The sequence below is a fragment of the Prionailurus viverrinus genome, chromosome D4, assembly GCF_022837055.1.
Source record: "Prionailurus viverrinus isolate Anna chromosome D4, UM_Priviv_1.0, whole genome shotgun sequence".
Taxonomy (NCBI): Eukaryota; Metazoa; Chordata; class Mammalia; order Carnivora; family Felidae; genus Prionailurus; species Prionailurus viverrinus.
In genome coordinates this window covers 43,702,629-43,729,588 of record NC_062573.1, presented here as the reverse complement: position 1 = coordinate 43,729,588, position 26,960 = coordinate 43,702,629, and the positions used below count along the sequence as shown (strand labels likewise).

Below are 26,960 nucleotides of genomic sequence, written 5' to 3'. Positions count from 1 at the left end.
AGGAAACAACCATGAATCCTCACTTCTTACTCAAGTCAGAAGGAAAGGAATATTTTAACCTTCAAATTCTCACAAGAAGCTTTCAAAGTACTGACTCATCACAGAAGCTCTGCTCACCATTCCGTGGAGGGGAATGATGCTCATGTGTTAAGCTTCCCTAAGAGGCTCCTAATGTGTACACGCTTGCCCAGGGACAGCTGTACTTCACATGTGGCAACATACATATGTCACACACAAGGTGTCAACAGAGATGATCCTGCTCTATGGAGTTCTTTTCACATCTGACTCTTCCCGATCTATGCTAGTGAGTACTTCTTTTTCTTCTATGAGACGAAAACCTCTCACTTAGGCTTTTGGACGCCAGGCAACAACGGAGCAAATGAAAATAAAGGGCAAATTGGTGGGTGATGTTCCATCAGCTACTGAGTTTCAACAGGATTTAGGAATACTCCTCTCAGAAATTCATCACCTGAGTCTCACGCCCTTGGGATTGAGCCCCTTCGTGAAACACTCTTCCTTTTAAGCTTCCTGCAAACCTAGACACGTTGGTTTGTTACGGCTCTTAGTTTTGTTTCCCACACTCGCCACATGTATTTCTGTTTGTGTCCTTCTGCTGACGTCATTCTGAGGCCCCAGCTCCCAGGAAATACTGATGTTACATCGGGAGTCAGAATGGTCCCCAGTATCTGGCCTGGTGTCTGGAGCACAGAAGACATTCTGACAAAGCATGAATGAACCACAGGGGCCAGGTATGTAGGTGAGCAAAGTGGGCTGGGGACAATGACAGGGAATGGCGTGATGATGGACAACTGGACAGTGCATGCGTAAAAACGGGCAGTGGCCACGCACCTCCAGTTCCATGAGGAAATGCAGGTATAGCGTTGATCTGCTGATTATTCCAGGGAAGCCAGATACCTGGATTTTAATGTGAAAACTCCTGAGTTTTAAATGTTGGCGACAAATTCCAAATTAAAAAAACACCACCTGGGTCATATTGGGCTCATCGATTTGCAATCTTTGGTTTAAAATTGGGCTGCTCTGTCTTTTAAATATTAGTTGGATGGATGAATGAATGAACAAATGAGACCAACTAGGCTCTTTGAACTGGGAGGGGTTCTTGCTTACATAACCTTTCTCCAGAGGGTCAAGGACTTGGGCTCACTTCCTTGTCTGTTTCAAAGCTTACATTTGTGATGTAGGTACTACAATCTGCTCATCTGTGGCTTAGGAACAAATTGAACCTCATCACCTCAGGCTCTTCTGGGACCACCAAGGTGGATCTCATGTCAGGTCCACGAAGCAGCTATGATCTGTGACTGTCCTTCTATACACGTGTTCTTGCCCAGCCGGCTCTGCCACACAAACAGTGGTTTTGTTTTGTTTTGTTTCAAATACTATTTTGGGAAGGAATGGAAGTTGCCCATGAGGTGTAACTGTTCCCAATTATCTTTCAGGGAACTATCTGGGTTAGAGAAATACAGTGGAAGGTTCTGAGAGGTAAGTTAGGACCACAGATGGAGGTGCCGTATAATTACAGGGGAATTATCATCCTCGAACAGTGAACAATAATGTGTGGTCATCACTGTGGATCATCCAGATGGTTCATAATGAAATGCCCAAGTGAGTCCCCAGATACTCTGACTTCTTATAAATTTGTCACCTAATTTGCAGCCTTGCTCCTCTGTGGTGTTGCTTAGCAATATCGATGGTTACTGATTTCTGTCCTGTGAGAAGCTGACTTGGGCCATATTTCACTGTAATTTACATGCTCTGGATGATCAAACAAGAAAAATGGGACCTGGATGTGCTGATCTGTTGCTTTCCTTTTGAGGTCGGTTGGGGGAGGGGGAGAGCACAGGATAGAGCAAGCAGGTTTCTGGAAAGTAATTTTAAAGAAAAGCAGTAAGCGACCTAGGCAGGAGAATCAACCCAAACGGTGTGGTTAAAAAAAGATTGCCCGAGGGGCGCCTGGGTGGCGCAGTCGGTTAAGCGTCCGACTTCAGCCAGGTCACGATCTCGCGGTCCGTGAGTTCGAGCCCCGCGTCAGGCTCTGGGCTGATGGCTCAGAGCCTGGAGCCTGTTTCCGATCCTGTGTCTCCCTCTCTCTCTGCCCCTCCCCCGTTCATGCTCTGCCTCTCTCTGTCCCAAAAATAAATTAAAAATGTTAAAAAAAAAAAAAAAAAAAAAAAAAGATTGCCCGAGCTTTTATGAGTATCCTTTTAATCACGTAATTAAAAACCTCAATGACAACCTTAACATAATTTTAAACACTGATACTTTGTCAGAATGTTTTTTTTCCCCAAAGGGATGGAGAAAAGCAAGTGATGATATAGGATAACAGGTATAGCATTTATAGTTTGGAGCCCTACAGACTTAACAACCAAGTCTGCTATGTACTAGCCCTGACACCTTGGGCATGTTACCTAACCTCTCTGATACTCAGTTCCTTCACTTACATAAAATGGGACCAATAACAATTGTCATGTAGGGCTGGGGTGAGGATTACAGGTACTTAACACATCACTGGCACATAATATTCATTAAACATATGGTAGGTATTATTATGGCTTTAAAATATCAGGGGTGCCTGGGCGGCTCAGTCAGTTAGGCAGCCGACTCTTGATCTCAGTTCAGGACTTGATCTCAGGGTTGTGAGTTCAAGCTCTGCATTGGGCTCCATGTTGGGTGTGGAGCCTACTTAAAAAAAAAGTATCTGTTGGTTTTTCCTTCAAAGAGATATCATTCTTCTGATCTTTACAAAATCAGAGAGAACCTGATATCAAGACATCATGCAGAACATGTTCTCATCATCATGCAGAACATGGAGGTCTTGTAGCATAGTATAAGTTTTGGAGTCAATAGATGTGGGTTCTAATCCAGACTTTAATTCTTTTTTTTTTTTTTTTTTTTTTTGAGAAAGACAGAAAGAGTGTGAATGGGGGAGAGGGGCGGGGGGGGGGGGGGAGAGAATGCTAAGCAGGCTCCATGCTCAGCATGGAGACCAGCATGAGGCTTCATCTCATGACCCTGGGATCATGACCTGAGCTGAAATTAAGAGTCAGGTGCTCAACTGACTGAGCCACCCAGGTGCCCCCAGACTTGAATTCTTATTAGATACATGATTTTGTAGTAAGATAGTCAGTCTTTCAGAGCCTTAGTTTCCCCATCAGACTAATTCTAGAACTCCCTATTGTGTTGTTGTAAGATACTTTACTTGATGTCTGGAACATTGGAAGTCTCCATAAATGGGAGCCATCATTCTTTAACTGTGCCAAAGCCCAGTGAGTGATGAGTATCCAGGCTAACATAAGTCACAAGAAATGACCACCTACCATTAGAAACTTGTTCTAACATCCTTTCACAAGCTCATATTGGAGAAGAAACAGATAAATGGAGAAGAACAACAAAAATAATGACCCATTGTATGCGGAAGGAAGTCGATAAATGTTATATTCTTTTTTTCCCTTTTTCCTTTTTTTTTTTTTTTAAAGAGAAGGCACACATGTGTGAATTGGGGAGGGGCTGTGGAAGAAGGAGAGAGAGAATCTTAAGTAGGCTCCACACCCAGCATGGAGCCCAACGAGGGGCTCGATCTCATGACGATGAGATCATGACCTGAGCTGAAATCAAGAGTTGGAAGCTTAACAGACTGAGCCACCCAGGCGCCCCTGTCATATTCTTTTGTATAATCTGACATCAAGTACATGGACACTGTTAGTATTATTTAGAGAACATACAGCTCAGGGAAAGAGATAATATAAAGATCTTTAAGTTTTGATTTTCAAAAGGAAGGTTCAAAAGGGACTTCAGCTGTTTAGGAAAGTGGTATTGTTGAGTGGTTGAGAGAGTGAATTCTGGGGGCCAACAAATTTGGATTTGAATATGGCTCCATCAATTACTTCTCTTGTGTCCTTAGGCAAATTATTTAATTACCCTAACTTTCAGTGTCCTTATCTATAAAATGTTATAATAGAAGTTCCTATCTCACAGGGTTGATGTGAAAATTAAATGAGTTAATTTAATAAAATGCTTAGCACAGTGTCTGCAACATAGTAAGTGTGTAATAAACGGTGGTTATTATAATCACCCCTGTGAGCATCTATCCAGAGTTTTGGCTAAATCTTTGATACTTTCTCTGGTGTCTTCTTTTTCAGCTGGAGTTTCCAAAGACAAAATTATATTGTCACAGATAATGAAAAACTATAGTTGGAATAGCAAAGAACACAGAATATCAGGTACCATCCATATAAAATTTGGAATTTATCTCTTATTTCAGAAAATCTGCCTGAGCCCTACTAATGGCAAGTGTCTAAAACATGTTTTCAATAAATTTTTGTGTGTGTGGGTAAAGGGTTAGGAAGCTAACAGTTTCACTAATGACATAGTCTAACATCTTGGGCACATTTACGCATCTCTGGAAACTGAAAGGCTATGTTTATAAAACCAAGCAAAATGTACTTTTTGATTGAGTCTTATCAAATTTGGGGTGCAGGACACTGACACATATCTCAGTCTTTAAAGTGGCCAAACACTCCATTTGGTTTTCCTGCTCCTGCATTCTTTTTTTTAAAAAAAAGGACTTATAAGGTGGTGTATATAGATAGGCCCACCATTTTCTTTCATAGACATAGGAGCTTGGTTCTATTACATATGACCAAGATCCACAGGGTGGGGCCCTAGATGTTACTGAAGCTTCCACATCATAAGCCACACTCACAACCCAACCAGTCAGGAAGCCCTATCAGTTCTACCCCTAAATATCCTCAATTCTGTCTTTTCTACTCCATTCCCATTGCCCCCGCCTTAGTCTGAGGCTCTTGCCATACTCTTATTTGAACTTTCAATTCCTAATCTTTCTCACCTCCGACTGTCTACTCTCACCTATGTTTCACACTTTCCAGGGGAATGTTTCAAAACACAAAACCAAAAAACAACAGCTCCAAATCCTACACTTTTTGTGTTGGACTTTTATTAGGTTTCCTAGTTTATTCAATCCTTTAGAACCCAGTTCTGAGGCTCCCTCCTGCAGGCAGCATCCCTGAACGCCCCCTGTCCCTAGTGGGAGTCACGCCCTCCTGTGTGTGTGTTCCAAGTACGTACTTTTGTTGTGTGCTCATCAAATGTACCTTAACCTATTTGCTTTCTGCCCTATAGGGCAAAGAATCATCTTACTCATTTTGTTAATTTTAGCACCCAGCAGAGTTCCTGGCACTCTGTAGGTGTTCAAATGCTGCTGAATTGAATTAGATCTCTATTCAATAGTGCACTGTTAATCTTCTTCAGCCTAGTTACCTTCAGTACTGACACCTATGGTTCCTTCCATTTTAGCGTCCTAACCCTGCAGTTTCAACTATTCTGTTTTCAGTAACTCTGCAGGGAGGAAAATGTATGTGGCCTTAACTCTTCGAATCCTTTTCATTGCCTCTATAAAGTAGGAGGATTTACATCATGCACGAGTGCCATCAGTAGAGTCTTTAGCACACAGAAGACAAAATGGCGGGGATACCTTGGAAATGGAGATGGAAAAAAACACTGGTGCAGAGAATGGATACTGCATGCTGGCTAGAGAACAACTTGGATGTTCTCCTGGATCCCATCTTGCAGCCTGGCTGGATTCAGTGGTTTTTGCCAGACAGAGAGAATCAGTGCTAAATTATATCCAGCCATTGGGTCAGCACAGCTGAGTTTCTACCCTGTGATGTACTGAGCATCAAACAATATCAGAAAAGTATATAAGGAAAGCATCCTAGGGGAAGAAAGGAAAAACAATAAAATGAAAAAACAAAATAAAAGAGAAAACTCCAGCCATCTAAGGGGAGAAAAGGGCAAGAGGTAAGGGAGAAGCCTGAGAAGTTAAGAGAATTTGAGAAAAGAATGAAAAAGAGGGAAAAAAGACTGTGAGACAGACAGGAAATTAATGCCACCAATGTGGAAGTAAATTAAAAGTAAAAACTATTCTTTTTTAAAAATTAAAAACGTTTTCTTTTAGAGAGAGAGAGAGAGAGAGAGCATGAGTGGGGAAGAAGGGCAGAAGGAGAGAATCTTAGGTGCCACGTTCAGTGCGGAGCCCAATGCGAGGCTCGAGGTGGGGCTTGATCCCATGACCCTGGGATCATGACCTGAGTTGAAATCAAGAGTTGGTTGCTCAGCCAACTGAGCCACCCAGGTGCCCCCAAAGTAAAAACTATTCTCATAATTAACTATCCTATGCTTTAGTATTGTCCATGATGTCATTTTACTGATTACTTGGATCCTTACCACAATAGAAACAATCACCCCAAATTATGAAGAATTTAAACCATCAAATTTAAAGTGGGAAGAATATTCATGCAATCCTCTAAATTCCATTTAAGTGTAAATCCATTTACCATTACTCTTACTTAAATGCCATATTGTGTAAAGTGGGACTATACAAGTGAGTTTAAAGTCCAGATGTAAATATAGGGCAGAAGATTAAGATATGTTTCACAAATAGTTCATCCTCCTCCTTAGATTAAATAGCAAATGACTGCCAGTGAAACACAGATCTGATGATGTCAGAGGAGGCAAGGACCTTCTTATCCCATGTCTATAAACGGTGGCCTAATGATGTTTCTGTAGGATTAAAAAATTAGTACAGTAATTGCTTTTCCAGATTTGTATCGATACTTTAGAAAGAGGAATTTTATTTTTAGTCTGCTGACTGTCTGAAAGCCATGGACCCCAGGATGGAATCAGGACTTTTTGGAAGGAAATGAGTTAAGTACCATGCCACATGACTTCCTTCTTGTTGTACAAAGGACAGGAGAACTTGGTAAACACAGAGACTAGGACTATACAGCTTCAGGATGACTTTGGCTCCACTAAAGGCCAGACTACCAAAAAGACCAGTTCCCATGTTATGTTCTAGGTAGGTATCATGGGATCTAAACAATTGGCATGTGGTAAATAGGCATCTTTTGAAGGGAAGATATAGAAAAAATAATTCAGTAAGTTACTACTGAATTACCGAAAAATACCTGAAAATATGATGATTGCAAGAAAAAAAAAAGAGCTGAAAGCAATTTGACAAATACCTGCACAGAACTGACGATGTGCCAGGCAATACTCTGCGTGCTCTATGAATAGCACTGTAGTGAGTATACTTTCTAGCCCTAAGAGATATGATTATCTTCCCTGCTGTACAAAAGAGGAAGCCAAGTTAGAGAGAAGTTAAATAATGTGCCGAAGGTCATGCAGCAAGTTAGTGGCAGAGCTGGGATTTGAGCCAAGGTGGCTGGCTTCGCAATGGGTCTAACAACTACGCTCCTCTTCCCATGGGTCTGATGGGAAGTAGCCACCATGAACGCCCCCAGCAGGGGAGAGAGCCCATCGAAATTGGCATATTGTATGATACTACCTTCAAGCATCAAGAGTCGCCTCCTCATTATCTCTCACTAGGGTACACTTCTGAGGTCTAGAAAAGAGTAAGTTTTTCTAGCAAGGAAACTCTGCATGGCATATTGTGTCATACATGGAAAGGAAGGTGATTAACTGGATGAAGTGTTTTTCAGAAATGGCAGAGGAGAATTTCCATCACAAATAATTTTATGGAATGAAACAGACTCACTATGACTTTTAACTCCTCGTAATGATGGTTGTTTTGGCCTAAAGGGTCATAGCATTGAAGCAAAGCTGCACTTGCTATTGGTTACTTGGGATTACGTGCTGCTGCCCTGGGAAGTCAAGGAGAGAAATCACCACCCCGGAAGGGGCCACGTAGGTTACCGCAACTACATTTCTGAGGCTCAGATTCACCAACCTCATTTAAACTGGTTTTCAGGAAGTTGTCTGGGACAAACACTGGCTAATGTTCCCCTAGAGACTTATCAATAGTGGGGGCTTGTAAAAAAAAAAGTGTTTCCCAGTGGAGTAACCACTCACATCAGCTTGCAAGAAGAGTGTGTTTGTAAATGAATGAATGAATGAATGAATGAATGAATATATGAATCCACACACAAAGAAGAAATCAACCTGCTGTAGACCCAGAAGCTTTATGTAAACAACAATCTTGCTTGACTCTTGATGTGTGTGAATGTGTGTATGTGAGTGTGTGTGCGTGTGCATCATATAGTCTCATTCAAACCCCTCGACAACCCAAAGAGGACAGTTTGGTGTGGGTGAGGAAATTCTTTTTAACGAGTGAGGTGAGGAGGACAGATTTGGGGGATCTGATATCATGGGATCAGAGGAAAACAGATCCTGACAGCAGCTTTAGGATTTGTGTTTACAACATGATCAATATCCAGAGGTGAGCGCCCCCACAGCACACAACCCAGACTCAAGAGTCAAAGTGGGAAGTGATCATAGCAAACTCTCTCCAAACCGAATGCAAATCATCCAGCTTGCTCTCCATTAAGCGAGGCCCTGCTGGTTATTAAACAAGCAGCAGTGTCTTTAGTGTTTCGTTGGCAAGAAAACACGTTTGAATGCTCTCTTATCACAGATGATATTTATATATCGGTACACATTTTGAATGGGCAGTCGGTAAAATCAAAGTACATTTTCAGTGGTTGCTCCCATCCTTTGGTCGCCACATCATCATGCCTGTGACAGCTGCTCACTATCTCTGGAGCTCTGAGTCCTTCCTCTGAAAGGAGTTCTAACTGCATCTTTTGAGCATGTGATAGGTTAAAGAGAACAAAGATAAAGCTGTAAGATTATGGATGCTTCCATGTCTTTTTCCTTCTTCGTGCTATGTTTAAACTCAAGTGCTATCAAAATCAGATTTTTGGCCACATTCCTTTGTTGCCTTCACTTCAAAGCAAGCCTTCTTGAAAGAGCCTTCTTGAAAGCCTTCTAGAGAGAGAGACAGAAAGGGAGAAAACGCCTGTCCATACTCAAAATCCTTGATTTCAATAAGACCACTCACATGCCCTTCATGCCCCAAATGAAACTCATTTATGATGTGTACAGCCCAAAGAGAGATTCAGTTTCAATCATCTTTGCCATTCAAATCCAAGAGTAATGCTTTACTATTCCGCAAATACAGGAGCTATTTGACTTGTCCCTGTGTTTGCTCTGTGAGAGGCATTAATAGTCTGTCTTCCTCTACCCAGGCGTTTAAACTACTACCATCTTCTTAAACAGGCTGGGAGATTGGATTTTCTTCTTCTCCAGTGAAGATTTTTCACTCCGGTTGTCTACTCACCAGCTGAGGCTGCATGCAAACATTTTTCTTGGCTAACTTAAAGTGATCTATGACTTGGGATGAAGAGAAAGGTTACGATACTGCCTTTCAGGGATAACTTCCCCACATTTTGAATGAAATAGGCATGGAAATGACTTTCTTCTGGGATCAAATGACAACTTATGAAAACTCATATTGAAGCTCTTTTTAAAAATAGAAGCTAGGGAAATAACAAGTTCTGCTGTTTGGTGAGAAAAAAAGAAAACCCAGCAAGCAAGTGAACGTTTTTAATCTTAGTGTCAGCTTCAAGTTAGCACTAAATGTATATGTTAAAGAATTGGAATGATTTTACAAAATAGATGTATGGCTATGTGTGCAGAAGATGTGTGGCTATAGATGGGAGTCCTGGGTACGTGGAAAACATTCAGGCTCTGACGGCAAACTCCGGAGCTAAGTGACTATGAGCAAGTAATGTCACTCTCTGTACTTCAGTTTCCTCAGAGATACAACACACAAAAATTCCAAAGCCACTGTTCAGGGAATCACTGAGATGACTATCAGGTGGGGGGCACAGTGTGCCCAACTAATTCTACTCTCTCGTTTTCCCTCTTCACCATCTGGAAGACCCTTCCTGTCCTACACTTGAGTCACACACACACACGTAGACACAGACACAGACGCACACACACTCCTAGTGCCCCTTGACATGAGGAGAGTCTGCCAGAAAGTTAATTCAGGGGTCAAAGAGCCACATACGTGCCTGCTCATCCCAAAGGAGTCCCCATTCTGGTTGGGCCAACAATACTAGTTTTGGATCTCCAAGTGCACCGGTTCCAATGCCTTGAATTCCTGCCTTCTTCCCTGCCTGCCCGGGCTCCTCGCCTCCTTTGAGAACCACAGGCTTTCTTTAGGCACACTCTCCTGCTGCCTCTGCCTTCAGGTTCACGCCCTGAGATAACCTTCAGATCCGGCAAGCAGCGATCACCCACGTCGAGTGTTTACTCCAGCCACCACTGTGCTCAAGGCTCTATGTGCCCCTGCATGGTTGGCCGGTTTGGTTTATTCACCTGCACTTGTCACAGTGTGATGCTGCCTCCATAAATGTGTACTTCCACTGCTTCAGGGCTGAGGACCTTGTTCCTTCAAATAAATGATGCGAGTGCTCTAGGAAGTCCCTCTCCATCCCGCAGAGCGCTCCACCTAAGAGCGATGAAAAGATTCCTGAGGACAGGGGTGCTCCCCTCTTACTCCTATTGGTAAGGGGCTCCTCTGGAGTGCCCCCAGCTGCCTCCTCCTTCTGCCAAATACTTCAACCAGAACATCCAAAAGCTGCAGTCTGATCTCTGATGGGGGCGCATTTTCCCTTTCTGTTCTTTGTGAAAAGTGTCTTTGCTGTTCTTCTTTATTCTACATGAATTTACAAATCGAGTTGATGAAGTCACATAAAATATCTTCTTGGGATTTCAATTAGGACTGAGTTGCATTGAGAGTTTAACTGAGGGAGAACTGATATCTTCATTAAATATCAACACTGAGATCGTCTGTGTTCTTCGGGTTTTTGCTATAAAGTTCTTAAACATTTCCTTTGGGTTAATTCTTGGTACTCGATGGCTTTGTCGCATTTGTAAGTGGTGTCTTTATTGCTTTTATGTTTATTATCACCAATCTAGAGGAAAGCTCTTGAATCGGGCACATTGCTAAAGGATTTGACATGAGTGAACTCTTAATAGTTCTACACTGTTATTTAAACATATTTTTACTCTTCCCTCTGGGAATTCTTTTGAACAAAGGGTTCTGCTGTTAATTTTTTTTTTTAAGTTCGAAAACCCATGGGAAAGATGGTGAAAAGACCAGATATTTGCTACTCATTTGTGAGGTTTTACATTGAGATGTCCCAGAATTCAGGTCACTGAAGCAGCTTGTTCACCACCCACTGCCTGAGCCACACTGATAAAGCATAAGACGGACACGGGATGTCACAGTAACTACTGGAGGGAGTTTTGAGGGAGCAAAATTGTCCTTCAGGAAGCCAGCAGAAAGGCTCCCAGGACACTCCCCTAACCAGTCTGAATGAAGGTAACATGCATGGAAAGTCACGACAGCAGAGGCAGGCTCTGGTAATGTGAAGTGAATTTGCAAAGGGAAAAATTTCCCTGTCTTTCTAACAGCAAATAAGCTAGGTATGAGCACAGTGTCATTTTCAGACCTCTCCTCATGGGATTCTGAAGATTTTGTTACAAAAAACAGCCTGAGGGGAATTGCATACAAGGCACGGGGCAGCTTTTCTAAACTGCCTCAAACCCTATAGTTAAATAATCCTTCAGTTCAATGATAGGTCATTAGGCAAGTATTTTTCTGACTTTTGTGTTTCTATCAGGTGCACTTATCTGTTAGATTTTGCTGGTAATAATAAAATTGTTTTTACCATGAAAAAAATGTAAGTCAAATTTTAAAATTCCACAAGGAAGGAAAAATTACTGGAATTGTAGAAGATAATCCCAGAACCCAGAGAGACTGAATGAGGAACTTCTTTTGTGATTTCCTTCTCAAATACAATTTAACACAAAAGGACGTGGTAGATGCTATTTTACAGGCATTTGGTTTTGTACAATGGATGGAAGGCTAAAACAATACGCTTTTTAGAATTCTGTAGTGATGGTAATCACAATGGGTAATTAGGCCCATGAAATGCAACAAGTAAAGGAACCAAAGGTACAACAAAGGGAAGAAAAGGAAATGAAATGGAAGAACCAAGAGTTTGGAAAGAAAGGCATAAGTGGACAGGAAAACTCACCAAGAAGGCGAGAGGCAGAGAGCAAACATCTCCCGTCACAGCAATACCTCCAGAACCAGAGGGGGACTTGGTCACTCATCCAGCATATAAGGGCCATGCAAGAGGCTGGGGATACAATGGTGGCGAAAGCAGAAATGACTGCTATTCATTCTTGCAGAGACAGCCATCAACTGACTAGGACTTTGCTGGGCACAGTGAGAAAGAGCCCTTTGGCAGGGCACGGGCCAAGAAAATTTACAAGGCCAGAGAGATAGAGCTCTCCAGCAGATAAATTATAAAGGCAAGCACTCATTTAAGGCATTCAACAAGTACTATCGGGGTCCATGTGTGCTGGGCCCTGGAGATACAGCTGTCCATGGCCTGCCCTACCAGATGTATTAGAGAGACAGACAGCAAACAACAAGAAAATACATTCATGGTGACGACCGTCACAGAGAAATAATAGACCAGGTCAAGGAAGATCTAACGCTCTGCTTTATTATCATTGTTTTGATTTTGCTACTTTTCAAAGGCTAATCGAGTAAGGCCTCTCTGATCAGGTGGCATTTGAAGGCTGATTTGAAAAGGAAGGGAGGAGAGAAGCCATTTGGACATCAGGGGGAAGAAAGAATATGTACAAAAGCCTTGAGGCGGGAGTGTGCTTGGAGTTTGTGTGAAGGAGCTGGTGGGCAGCCAGAGAAGTGAGGAAGGAGAGGAGGGAAGGAGAGAAGGGGAGGAGGGGAGAGAAGGGCAGAGAAAGGCATAGAGGGAGGGAGGAGGGAAGACAGGCAGGGCTCAGGCGGTCTTTGGGCCACTTGGAAGGACTAGGGCTTTTACCGTGGCTCAGACGGTTTTGAGCAGAGGTTGGGCATCTTTCTGTTATGCTTTAGGGGAACCAGGATTCTTAGATGACAAATTTGGGGTGTGCCTTTTATGGAGGAGGATCCAGGGCCACTGTGTAAAAGTTGGACTTGTGGGCCAACAGAGAGCCCTTTAAAACAGAGAAGGGAAACACATTTGACTTTCACAGGGATCTACATGGAGTCCCATGTTTGGGGAGACAGGAGTGCCCCGTTCTGGTTCCTTCGTAAGTTGGAGTGGCCGCCCAGCTCCATTCTGACCTGTGTGGTGTAAGTGGAAATCTGCTTCTGAGAACACTAAGGTTTTTCTGATGAAAAAAAGACAGCTGTACAGTCTTCTTCCCAGAATACTGGGATGATGAGGGGTGGGGGACTGGAGGAAAGCAGCTGCCTTCCTATGAGGATGAAGATGGGAGAAACATGCTCTGGATGGAAGAATGAAACAACAGAAGGACACTGTGTTCCTCATGGCAGAGGGGAACTCTGTGGCCAGCCCTGGACTGCTTACTATTGGGCTTCTGGTTAAATAAGAGAAATAAAACCCTAAAAAACTATTAATGCCAATCTGAAAAGGCTATTTCTACGGCGTGATTCCATCCTTACGACATTCTAGAAAAGGCAAAACTATGGGGACAATAAAAAGATCAATGGTTGCCAGGTGTGTGTGTGTGTGTGCGTGTGTGTGTGCGTGTGTGTGCGCGCACGCGTGTGCACACACACACACACACACGGGAAGCATGTACAGGCAAAGCACAGAGGATTGTTAGGGCAAGAAAATACTCTGATAGTATAATGATGGATATATGTCATTACACATTTGCCTAAACCACAGAATGCACAATGCCAAGAGTGAACCCTAAGGTGAGGAGGCTCTTAATGTGTGCGGGTAAGTGGTGTATAGGAACTCTCTGTACCTTCCTCTCAATTATGTTGTAAACCTAAAACTTCTCTAAAAAAATAAAGTCTTGAAGAAACCTCTTAAATGAAGCCACAGCAATTAGATTCTATTACATGACACTGAACACAATTTTAACTGGAAAATCATTGCCACCAGCCAATGAGCACTAATTTAATGATTCTGGGGTATTACCATATTGAATGCTCACCATAAAGCTTTGGTAGTGGAACTATCATTATTCCCTTTTACAGGTGAAGAAACCAAGGCCCTAAAAGGTAGAGCAATACCAATCATAAATGTATTCTGGTGGTGCTATCATTATCCCATTTTAAACGTGGAGAAACTGAGGCCCAATGAGGTTGAGAAACTTGAGCAAGGTCTCAAAGCCAGAGGTTGAACCAAGATTTGAACCCAGGCAGTCTGATTCTTGAACCACATGCTGACTTTGTTGCTACATAGCCAAACTCTAATGGCATTCCACATGCCTTGTCCCCATGTCAGTGTCTCCAATCTATCACCTAGTCCCTGGTCTCTGCTGGAGTTGCAGAGTTAGCTATGGGATACCTTTTCCTGTGTAGAATAGTAGCCATGTCATCTGGACAGGCAGGTCAATAATAATTCAGCAGCCCAGGGATGAGAGCAAGTTGGGCTGAGGGCTCACAAGAGTGGCTGCAGCTCAAGGTACGGGGGAGGTGATGGGAGGGACCAAGGCTAAGACAGGCCTTGCTGCAAAGCCATCTGTATAGGAAATTCACATCTTCCAAACTGAATGTATGATTGGTCCAGGGATAGGTCAGAGCTCCCATTGTTTATGCTGGTGTCTACACCAGGAGAACAGGGAACACTGAGTTGGATGTGAGATTACACAAGGCAGCAGAGAAACACAAGAAGTATAAACACAGACTTGGAGTCAGGTAGATACAGGTTCCAACTGTGGCTCTGCCATTTACTGCCTGTATCGTTTGGTGAGGCAAGACACAGCCTCTTTACACTACGGTGTCATTCTCTGAATGATGGAGTAGGGCTAGTGCAAGGGTTAAATGAGATGGTTTGTGTAGAGCACTTACAATAGTGCCCGGCTCATAGTAAGCACTCAGCAAATATTAGTTAGTGGTATTATTATTTAGACAAATTGATAGTAGAAGCTATCCAATACGAAAGTGTGACCTCCAGCATCCTTATTTTATATAATGGCTTATTTAGAGAAAATGTTAAAATCAATATGAGACACTGAATTTATTAGAAAGATCAATTCAGACAGCCATACTGTGATCCCAAAGATGGCTAATACTAGCTCTCTAGGGCTTTCTTATAAAAGAAACTCATTCCTTATTCCAACTATTTACACATGCTATGAACAGATACCCTTCTTTCATAAGCAGTGTCCTGTTCATTTTGTCACCCTGGAAAGGCACTGCTCAGTTTTGTTTTGGACTAAACCTTCATCCAAGGTGGGCTGACTATGGCTTCATCCCTTTCACACAGTGTGGTCTATCCAAAGCACACCAATGAACACATGAACCAATTGATGTTATGTGTCTCTGAAACATTGGATTAGATTAAAGGTGATTTCAAATTTTTGATGTCTTTCCATTGAGAAATAGAGTCTCCTTCTCCCCTAGAGTCTGGGCCGGCCTTTGTGACTGCTTGATTGGTAGAATGCAGGAGTGACATTTGGGGATCTCCCAGGTTAGTTCATCGGAATCCTTGTAGCTTGTGTCTGGGCCTCTTGGAAGATTTGCTCTTGGAACCCTTCGCCACTGTGTCCAACCATGTGGAAAGGCCCTGAGACAACATGGAGAGTCGGCGGGGTGGTGGTGGTGGGGGTGTCCAGCTGGACTCAGCTGGATGTAGGCACTTTTAAACCCTCTAACCAGCCCATCTACTACAGAACACCAAGTGACCTCCACTAATACCACATGGAACTGAAGAATCATCCCTGCTGATCCCTGCCCAAATTCCTGATCCATGAAATCATGAGCAATAATAATATGGTGGTGGTATTTATTTATTTATGAGAGAGAGAGAGAGAGAGAACATGCATGATCAGAGGAGGGGCAGAGAGAGAGGGAGAGAGAATCTCAAGCAGGCTCCACTCTGTCAGCATGGAGCCTGAGGCAGGGCTCGAACTCACAAACTACAAGATCATGACCTGAGCTCAAATCAAGAGTCAGAGGCTTAATTGACTGAGCCACTCAGGTGCCTGGTGCTTCTTTGGTTTTTGGGTTTTTTTTTTAAGTTTATTTATTTATTTTGAGAGAGAGAGAGAGAGAGAGAGAGAGAGAGAGACAAAGAGAGAGGGAGAGAGGGTGAATTCCAAGCAGTCTCCACACTGTCAGCACAGAGCCTGATGCGGAGCTGTAACTCACAAACCATAAGATCATGACCTGAGCCCAAATCAAGAGTCAGAGGCTTCATGGCCTGAGCCAACCAGGCGCCCCAATATGGTGGTGCTTTGAAGCCACCTCCATCTTGGGTGCTTTGTTACATATCAATAGACAACTGGAACACAAACACTGCTGGATCTTTTGACTCGGGCTCAGAGGCTGAACCATCCACCAGTGAAGGCGTCTGGCAACAACTCAACTGCTGGATTGTGGAAGACGGAAACACTTGAGGGGCATGGACGAGCCAAAGAGAAATGTCTGTCCATAAGCCACTGGTCCTAGATAAGGTTTCCAAAGGAAGTTGAACACTTCCTCTGTGAACACTGGCTGTACGTCTCGTGCTGCCAGCGCCCATGGAGGTGGACCCTGGGAGCAGCAATGAACTGATCTTCATCGTAAGGAAGCCACAGCAGCATTCGTGCCAAAAACCAGTGATGGAACCAGCATGCTCTACATTATTAAAAGGTGACGGTTTGGCACGAGGACGTGTGAATTCGAGTGATTAGATGCAAACTAAAAGAGAGACGACTATTTCTGAGAGCAGTGGGTTAATTTTTTTGGCTGCTCTTGGAATGGAAAATGATCGTGAATTTTGGGGGAAAAATACCAGAGCAATCTGTTTTCTTGGCCGCGTGCTATGGAACAATTTTAAAGCATTGAAGTGCTTTCCATATTTTCTAATCACTCAAGTCCAGAACTGATTATATGGCTCTCAGCGTTCTCGCAGATTCATACCGCTAGAGCGCTCCCCGTCTTTCAGGGAGAGGTTTCACCTTGAAAGCAGGCGCTGGATTCAGAAGGCACATATTGTTACAGCAGGAACAAATACTTTAATTGCACATAGCCCCACAAGGGCCAGGTGTTTCGGAAAATCACTGATGGCCCAACTCTGAGACAAACCCAGATTCACTCTTATCTCACCAAAACAAAGCATTACCTCCCCCACCAAACAGGAAGAACAACAGGCCCCACCAGAATGGAACTCTCCCGAACAAACACCAGAGAAATTTAGATTGTGGAGATCTCTGGGCAAGGACGGACGGACACACACACACACACACACACACACACACACAGAGTTGTATACGCATAGAATGTCTCTGGAATGAGCCCTGAGAAATTGGTTGCCATGTAATTTTCTCTGGAAAGAACTGAGGACTGGAGAAAACTGGGAGGTTGATGGAGGAGGAAGACTTCTTTTTTTAATCATAGCCTTTTGAATATTTTAAGTTAAAAAGAATCACGATGAATTATTTTTCAAAATAATGAAATAGAGTAATTCCAAACCAGTTTATGGTTCTCATGACCCGCCTTTACGTGTATTCACTCCTTTAGTCCTTACAACAACCTTATGAAGTACACATCCTGATTTTACAAATGAGGAAACGGAGGTACAGAGGGGTTAAGTAACTTGTCCAAGGTCACACAGCTGGTAAATGCAGAGCTGGGATCTAGACCCACAGAGTTTGGCTCAGGAGTCTGTCCTCTTAATTACTACACAATACTGCCTTGCAAAAAATAAATATGCTCAGTTGCCTGCTCATAATCAAGTTGGGGCAGATAAAATGGTTTTCTGCTCTCATATGGCCCTTCAGGATGATGGGGTGGAAAAGATGGTGGCTCAAAATAACCAAGATATGATCTTAAACCCACGGGGCTTTAGAAGACTTTGAAATTTTGTGAATATCAGGTCAAAAGCCTGACTTTGGCCACCTTGCTCAATCTTGTGAGTTTTAGTAGCTACTATGTGCCAGTACTCCACTAGAGTTTGGGGGGGGAAGCTAGTGAATTAAATAGAGTTCCTGTTCTCCAGAAATTTACTGCATCCTCGGGGAGATAGGGAGTAAACAAACAGTCACACAAGTTATAATGTGAGCAATAAAGAAAAGTGAAAGGGTGTGTCAAGAGATGAGGAGGCTCTGCTGAAGAATGGGCAGGGAAAGTGGAAGAGAGTGGGAGAAAGAAAAGTATTCTGGGTGGGGGGAACAGCCTATGCGGAGACACCAAGGCAGGAAAGAAGCACCTGACTGGAGAGAGAAAGGCCCCTGTGGCTAAAGCAAAGGGAGTCAAACTGAGTTCGGAGAAAGAGGCATATCACACACACCATGATAAGCATTTCACAATTGTTCCAAGAGCCGTGGGAAGCCACTGCAGGTTATAAGCAGGAGTGACATAATTTGATTTACTTTGTAAGAGGATTATTTGGGGGCGCTGTGTGAATAATACACAGAGGACAAGGCAATGAGGCAGGGGAAAGCCAGTTAGGAAGTCTCTGCAGGAATCCAGGTAAGTGACGAGGACAGTTTGGAATCAAGAGCTGGCAGAGAGAGTAGATAAATTTGAGATCTACTTGGTGGTATGATATGCTATGAAATTAGAATAATAACGTTGGCCACAAAGTGTAATTATGAAGTGTAAATTCACTGGGGTGAAAATGCTCTGTCAACTGTAAGGTGCTAGACAGAAACAACTACTACCATAGATGAAGAAACCAAGTACTAGAGAGACTCTAACTTGCCCAACGTCACACAACTGCTTAGTGGCTGGGAGGAAGTTGGCCTGCCATCCCTTCATTCCCTTCTCCGGGGTAGTGGGAGGGATCCAAGAGAAGGAAGAGAAGGCTAGTGACCACGTGTAATTCCCTTGTCTAGTGGGCCTCTGGGTAAAGAGAGTAGTGATACTTAGGATGCCCCTCGCTAAAGATTACCTCTAGACAACAGGACTCAGGATCTATGAAGCAGGGCTCCTTACAGAATATCGTATCAGCTATGCAACACTCTGGGGGAATAAAATGGAGATGCTTCCTAATCAAAATGCTCTGTAGTCAGAGGTGACCCCATGATCCTCACCTATTATTCTGGGTGAGACGTGTGTATTTAGTGAGGGAAGAAAGGGCCTAGGGAGCCATTCTTGAGGTCCCCCGAATTTTTTCCTTCATCCGAATCTCTTATGACCTGCACCCCTAAAATTATTCAGCAAAGCTTTATATTAAGAGATCTGATTTATGTGACATGATTTGACAATCTCATCCCATGTGTCCCAGACGCTATTCTTCCAATGATCCCCATGTAACATGTTAGCCCCCATGTAACATCAGGCCCAATTATAAGGTACGGAGGTGAAGGGAGAACAGACTAGCTTACGTTTGAATCCCTTGTTAGCAGCTTAACTCTGATTTATTTGACACTTAAGACAGCTACATACTGGAAAATTAATTTTTTTAGGATAGTTATGCAAGTTAAGAAACACAATGGATCTGCCTTCATTGTGAACAAGTAAAACTTGAAGAAAACAATACCGGATTCTTTGTGATGGTTCATATGATTACCCTAGGAGATGAACCAGGCCTTTTAGGTCCCCAGTGACTGGTCAAAGGGAGTCAAACCGGTGCTAAGCATTTACCTTCGAGAAGGCTCTTTGGATGGTCACCAACCACCCTCCAACTGCCAAAGAATCAGGACAATATTAACGTTCTACAGTGAACATCATTCCCCAAACTATTCACGACCCTACTAAGCATGGAGTTCTCTTCTCTCTCTGTTATTTAAAAACAATTTGAAAGTTTATTTTTGAGAGAGAGAGAGAGAGAGAGGGTGAGCATGCAGAGGAGGGGCAGAGAGAGAGGGGGACAGATGTGTAAAGTGGGTTCTGTGCTGACAGCAAAGAGGCCGATGTGGGGCTCGAGTTCACGAACTTGAGCTGAAGTCGGACGCTTCACCAACTGAGCCACCCAGGCGTCCCCTTCTCTCTCTTTTTCAAAATGCACCATTAATGTTCATATACAACTTCATTTTGGAACTTAGGAGGGATGATGAAAGAGCACTGTCACTCTAGCTGGAAGGGAGAGAAGCCTTTTTGTCTTCTCTTCCTCATAACAAACTATTTATGCTGGAGGCATCAAAAGAGAATCAGTACACAGACCCCAGATCCTACTCCTGGTACAAAACTCTCCAATTGTGAACGGAGCGTTGCAGATAAAGCATGCCAAGGGGCCAGGGCTTCCTCTGGCAGATGTTCCACACGAGGACACTGGCAGGCTTATGTGATGGAAGCATAAACATGTTTCTGAAGAGAAGCCTTTTCACATCGCCTTTACCCCCCACCGAGCTCCCAGACTAACGCCTGACATTTACCTTCAGCGAGTGGGTCAAGGGTGTGAATCATGAGCTGGAAGATGCTGTTCCTCATGAGGCTGTTATGGAGGGAGGCAGAACTTCCACCTCGCTGGAGACGTGGCTTAGCCTGAGCAGAGAAACCAGACAAAGACGCTGTTAGTTCTCAGCAACTACAGGCACATGTATTACAGGTCAGATCTCACTTGGTCTGGTGGGCACCCATTTATGTCACACCACCGGATGAGAGATTTTCAAAGTACATTTCAAATCTTGCTTTCTCACATCCTAAGGGAATCAACTGCTACATGTTTTGTGGGGTGGGGGAGGGGAGCTTAGTAAATGCCAGTCGGTGCACTACTGCGCTACGTGCTTCACATCCATCACTTTATCTCAGTCTCCAAATGAGCCCCGTGAACTAGCTGCGGTCATTATTCCCTGTAGACAGATGAGGAAACTTCGTCTCAGAGAAGTGAAATGAGGTGCCCAAGTCACACAGACAAAAATCAGAGAATAGAGAAATGGGTTTGCTTCTCTCAAAATTTATTTGACCCGGGGCGCCTGGGTGGCGCAGTCGGTTAAGCGTCCGACTTCAGCCAGGTCACGATCTCGTGGTCCGTGAGTTCGAGCCCCGCGTCGGGCTCTGGGCTGATGGCTCAGAGCCTGGAGCCTGTTTCCGACTCTGTGTCTCCCTCTCTCTCTGCCCCTCCCCCATTCATGCTCTGTCTCTCTCTGTCCCAAAAATAAATAAACGTTGAAAAAAAATTAAAAAAAAAATTTTATTTGACCCAGTGGATGATCCTTAAAATGTTCGGACCGTGCACCCCATCCATAACATTTTTGAGTATGCTTATATATATGCATCTCTGTCTCTATATCCACGCACACTAAAATATGAGTCTGTCTAGCATAACACATTTGCAAAAGTAGAAATTATGAAGAATATAGAAAGTAAATGATAAAGCCGCTAATATTTTCTCCTTGCTCCCCAAAGGAACACTTTGCAGATCTCCTGGGATACCTCATCTCTACCCTGAGGTCCACAGCCTATGGTGTGTATTAAGTGAGATTTGAAGAGAAAGAACCTCTTATTGAGTCCTCAGAAAAACTTCCTGACGTCCAAGGGAGGCTCCTTTTGCATAAACTACTAGTGTGAGTCTTTGGCTAATTAAATGAAACTGACAGGTAAGAGAGGAAGAAAGAACTTCTAGAGATGAGGTTACTTACAAACTCTTTTCATGGCATCTTCAAAAGCAAACAGTCTAAAAAAAGAAGCCCTAAACCATCTGGATTTGATAGATTTTTTATCCTGACTAGGAACCGCTTTCTCCTCCTTTGGTTGAGTCTGTGCTAGTTCTCACGGGGAAAGAGACTTAAGAAGTAGCTGAACTTTACAGGCAGCTGGATTTAAGAGGGAGGGAGGTAATGTGGTATGAGGGAATTAATTGCTTTTTGAACTTCTGATGCAAAATCTCAACATAAAATTTTTCTGGGGCCAGGTAAAAATAAAATGCGATTTCCTACAGTCTCCCAACCATCTCTACATTACAGGGTTTTCCAATATATACCATCACACTCCAAGACTCACAAGGGGGCTTTCCAAGAAGAGTCCCACAAGGGACTTCACAATCAAATACATTTGGCAAGTGCTGCCTCCTAGACCAAGCCACCATTAGCATTTTAAGATACACACTGGACCGCGAAATGTAACACTAAGGAAATCTGGTTCACTCCGTTGTCTTGGACAGCACCCATAGGTCTCTTATTTTGTAGAATACTTACTAACAATCATGGTCCACACACTGGGAGACAAACATGGAACCCACAGTAACTTGAAGTATGGGTAAAGTGCCAGGGTAAGATACATGGAGGAATCTGAATTTCTTAGTGTGATTTTATTGTCATTGATATTCTACGGAAATCGTATTCTGAACCCTGACTGAAGAAGAATCAGAGGGGATTACTGATGTCTCAATTGTGAACCAGATCACGAGAGCCTCAAAGGAAGAGATTGGGTCTATATCTCTAGCCCAGTACCAGATCTGGTATATCCTATGGGCTCTCAACGAATCTCGTAAGTCTTTGCTCTGAGCCCTACAGGAGAAAGAATGGGGTCATATGTATCTTTATTACTAGTCTTTTCAGTCTTAAAAATCTGTAACATTTCTTAATGCATTGTGTTATTTGACTCAGATGATTAAGGTTCAGAGAATTTTGGGGGCAAGGTTAAGAGGCTCGAATAGAGTTGAAATGTAATCACTGTTTGACAGCTGGACACAAAACTCTGAAGGTCATTTCCTTGCCATGTTGCACATTACAGAATGTGATGTGTTAATTGGATAGGAACTGGTAAATGTGTTTGTTGCTAATAATTTGTCATAACCACCGTTACTACGCTCGCTCTAGGAAACTAGAAGAACTTTGCTGTGGAGATCATCATCAGCGAAGGATTCTATCTACAGAAGAACGTAAAGCATTCTTTGGGGTATTATGTATATATTAAATGCATAGGTCTCATGCAGCATTTCTTTTGATGGAACCAAAAGAAATTTCTCGCCAACAATTAGGTGCATGCAGATACACAAAGAAAATAGATATCAAGCATTAGATCCCACACTGTCCCCAAATATCAGCTCAACATCCCCTGGGATGCAATTTGGAAATATTTCACTCTTTCAACTCCTCTAAAAGTTTACGCCAAATGAAAGAGAGAACTCTAACGCTTTGAAATCTAGTCCCAGAAATAATTTGAACATCAGTGAATATCAGAATACAGCTGACACGAATTATAGGACCGAGTATACATATATACCAGCAGATTAAGCCATTTAAGTATCCCAAGGGGGAGAATGGTTTGTTGAGCACATGAGCCCTCCTCCTCCCTCCCCTGCCCCACACTCTCCACAGGCACACAAACAGGTACAGACACAGCCACTGCTTCCTACCGGTAAAGCCGGCTCATCCTTGTCCCTGGCTGTGGACGACTGCATAAGAGAAAAAGGCAAAAACAAAAGACAAATAAATAAATGATGAATCACACAGAGGTTTTACATTTAATGACAAGCATCAGTATAAGGAAAGATTGGTTCTTTCTGCTTCCGGGAAGGAATGAACCAACACAGGGGGCCAACAGGTATAGATTACTAGCCAATATATAATGGTTTATTTAGGCACATGGCACATTCTCCTGAACACTCAAAAGTTGAATGGCCAACCCAAGTGCCCAGCAACTGAGGGCAGTTCAATCAATTATGGCCCATCCATGCAGTGGAATTACCACGTGGTCATTAAAATAAATGAGGTAAGTACACTTGTATGGACATGCAAAAATATCTAAGATATACTGTTCAAGTGAAAAAAATTAAAATCTTATTTTTCATCTCATGTTATGAAGGAAAATAAATTAACAATACTTTAGCATATGTAACGAAAAAAATTTCTGTAAGAATCATACCAAACCTTTGCCAGTGGTTATTGTTGGGGGTTGGGATCACAAGGAAGAATGTTTTTCCAAGTATTTTGGAGGGCAGCCACATTCAACCACCCCATATAGGGTAAATAAAATAAAGCCTGAAGAAGTTAGGCCACTGGATTAAAGACTAAGATTGTCACACGCAGAATTCAGATAGTACACTTTCTCTGCCTCCCTCACTTCAAGTTTGCCATTCTAAAAATGGAAATATTTGTCAAGTCAAGAAAAGTCGACTGAAACACAAGGGCACCTGAGGGCCTAGTCATCTGTTAGGAGAGAATGCAACTCCAACAAAGGGACATTAGAGTTCTAACATGACCCACTGGATGGCTTTGCTTTGTCAATTTAATATGCACACTCCTTCAGCAGAACCAAGGCACTATCCTGTGATCTTTCTAATGATATACAGGTGCCCTGTGACCTTCTTCATGCTTGGACCACCTCCTTTGCCCCTATACCTCAACTCTGGGTGCATACAGCAGGAACAACCCAGAACTCTACTCCTGGTGTCTAGTTTCTGGTCCTCCCCATCAGTGTCTTTGGTAATTTATGTCTTCATGAATAATCAATCACATGCAGAGAAGACTACACAATGCAGAGCTGTTCTGGAAACTTCACAAACCCTAGGCTCTCCTTTTTAGTCCTACCACACATGTCTGTATGTAAGGATGTTCAGATGCTCCCATTTCCCACCTAAAATATACATTTCCATGTAAAAAACTGGAAAGGATTCTTATAATTTCATATTTCAAGTTACTGGCTATGTGTAATTCATTTAATTATGATTGGCACGTTTGAAATCTTGGAACATGAGAAACTGAATCCATAATTTGTTTTCACATGTAATGTAATTTTAAGAAGCCTAAATTTCGCACTTAATGAAGTTGATACTAAATATGCGCAGACATTCAATTAAACATTTAATATTCTTATAGAAAACTTTTTTTAGATTTTAGAGTCAATACCAACATATATGTTTTTCTTCTGGTTCCAAACATTTTTGTAGGCCCTTGAAGAGCTTGTATGCCTCAGGCCCAGACAGAACTGTTCTCCACTGGTGAAATTTTTGGGCACAGCTCTTGGGCATTCTAAATTTGCCATAACCCCCTGATTTGGAGCTCTCTCTCAGAGACTTCTCTAAAAATACAAGTAAGAAACTATTGCTGATTCCCTAGTCCCCAGGACCATGCTTGGAGATTGATGTGGACCTGGAATTTGTCTTTGTATTTCCGTCTTTGCTCTGAAGGCACTGTATGATCCCGCTTCTCTCTGGCAGGTCCTTTCATTTTCTCTTCTTCTACATCAGACGGCTCAACAAATGGCCCCACATTCCACAGAACATTCCCCCAGGGAAGTTATCCAGTGCAGCAAGCTCAGCCTTTGGACATACACTGAGATGAACGGTCAGAGCACGCCTTTTCAGTTAGCAAATTTACACCTTGTGGCTAAATGGCAGACAAATAATTAGGAGCCGGAATGGATACCACAGCGACACTTCAGAACATGAAGGGACAGGATGAAGTGCAGCAAAGAAAAGGGTGGTCTTTATAAGAGCAAAACCATAACCAGCTAAGGGTGTGCCTTGAAAAATATATATATTCAAAGAAAAATTTTGAGGAAGGAAAAAAGATCAAGCCTGTCTTTTGGTCTGAAAGGGAGAAAATATATCTGCCCCACTGACTTCCTTTTTCTCTCACACGCAAGACGGGTCACAAGACACAATAAATGGAAAGAAGATGCCTAAGTACACAGATTCTACAAAGAAAAAACTGGTTGCAGAGAAAGGTCTGAAATCCTTTACAAAGTCTCCCACTGTTGAATGTCAGCCGAAGTTGACATCATTAGTTTTCTTTGAAGTGTAACTTGAGGACATGAATATACATCAGGTTACCGCGTGTATATTTAGGAATATATATAAATGGCAACCGAAGCCATTAAGACACCCCTCCACTTTCCTTTTATGTAGCCCTGTTGCAAAAGAGATGGAAAATGAGCCGTGTGATGATAACTGCTCATTTTCAGGGGCTCACCTACATCAACTGGTAAACCCTCATGCTCACCTGACTTGGCCTCACTTTCACTGCATGGTGAAGCAGTGGTGCTGATTATGTTAGGAGTTCATTTTTAAATGGGTTTTAATTACACCGGAAGTAACTGGTGAAGACAACAAAGGAATGATCCAAACGTGTATAGCCGATGCTTATAGGCCTGCAGTGTTTCTAACCACTGAATTATTTAGCTCACTATCTGGACTTGAGGTTGACCGCGGTGTTGTGAATTTATTTTCAGGGCCACTGAACCCCCGACCACTTTATTTTAACCCATCGTATATGACAGAAGACAGCTTCTTCAAATGAAGACTCACGGGACTTCGGGGATTGATCTTGGCCTTCTTCTTATGCATTTTTGCTTTTGCATGCCCTTGACTTTAAACACACCAACATATCGCACATTTGGCCTGTAAGCAATTTGAAAGCCCAATCCCTGGTGGTCAGCTGAAAGGCTGTGCTGGCCACGGGAAAAATTTGTTAAGTCTATTGGGAACATACACGGAAATTCTTGAGGAATATTTAAAAGAATTCATAAACTGCATCTCCCAGGGTCACAGGTTGGAGCTGTGGTGCACCAACACAGACCTGCTTCTTCATTCATGAAAGCAGGACATCCACCAGGCCAGGATATAAGGGATACATCTTTTACTTAAAAGAAAGTATTCTATAATTCAACCCTTTATTTAAATTTTTTTTTTAAACGTTTATTTATTTTTGAGACAGGGAGAGACACAGCATGAACGAGGGAGGGTCAGAGAGAGGGAGACACAGAATCTGAAACAGGCTCCAGGCTCTGAGCTGTCAGCACAGAGCCTGACGCGGGGCTTGAACTCACGGACCGCGAGATCATGACCTGAGCTGAAGCCGGATGCCTAACCGACTGAGCCACCCAGGCTCCCCTCAACCCTTTATTTAATGTAAGCTGGCCTCCTCCTTAATCACTGCAAGTAATTGAGTAATTGAACAACTGGAATGATTCCATTAATATCTGTTATTCTCTCCAACAGAAACCCCAATTCTATATGGGAATTTTGCTATTTGATAGGTGCTTTGAAAGGGCCCCACCGCCCCCCCCCATTATAAAACCATTAGCCCACTCAGGATGTATTTTTAGCACTATAACTCATTCATAAATCCTTAAGTTGTCTTTCTTCCTTTGATCCCCCGGAAACCACTGGTTGAGAGATGATTTCCTTGACTACAACGTGTTTGATTTGACTTTATACAGAGCTTCTCCCCAGATTCCGGCCCCCACCTCC

General features: G+C 42.9%; 1 protein-coding gene across 4 annotated transcripts in view; it reads right to left on the bottom strand.

The window, feature by feature from the left end:
- SLC24A2 (solute carrier family 24 member 2) overlaps positions 1–26,960 on the bottom strand; it is a 245,654-nt gene that overhangs the window by 70,240 nt on the left and 148,454 nt on the right. For all 4 annotated transcript variants that reach the window (XM_047831485.1, XM_047831486.1, XM_047831484.1 and 1 more), the window contains exons 3-4: positions 23,124–23,162; positions 20,200–20,308 (exon numbers count right to left, since the gene is read on the bottom strand). In XM_047831485.1, coding sequence (XP_047687441.1) covers positions 20,200–20,308; positions 23,124–23,162 — 148 coding nt within the window. The remainder of the gene's footprint in view (positions 1–20,199; positions 20,309–23,123; positions 23,163–26,960) is intronic.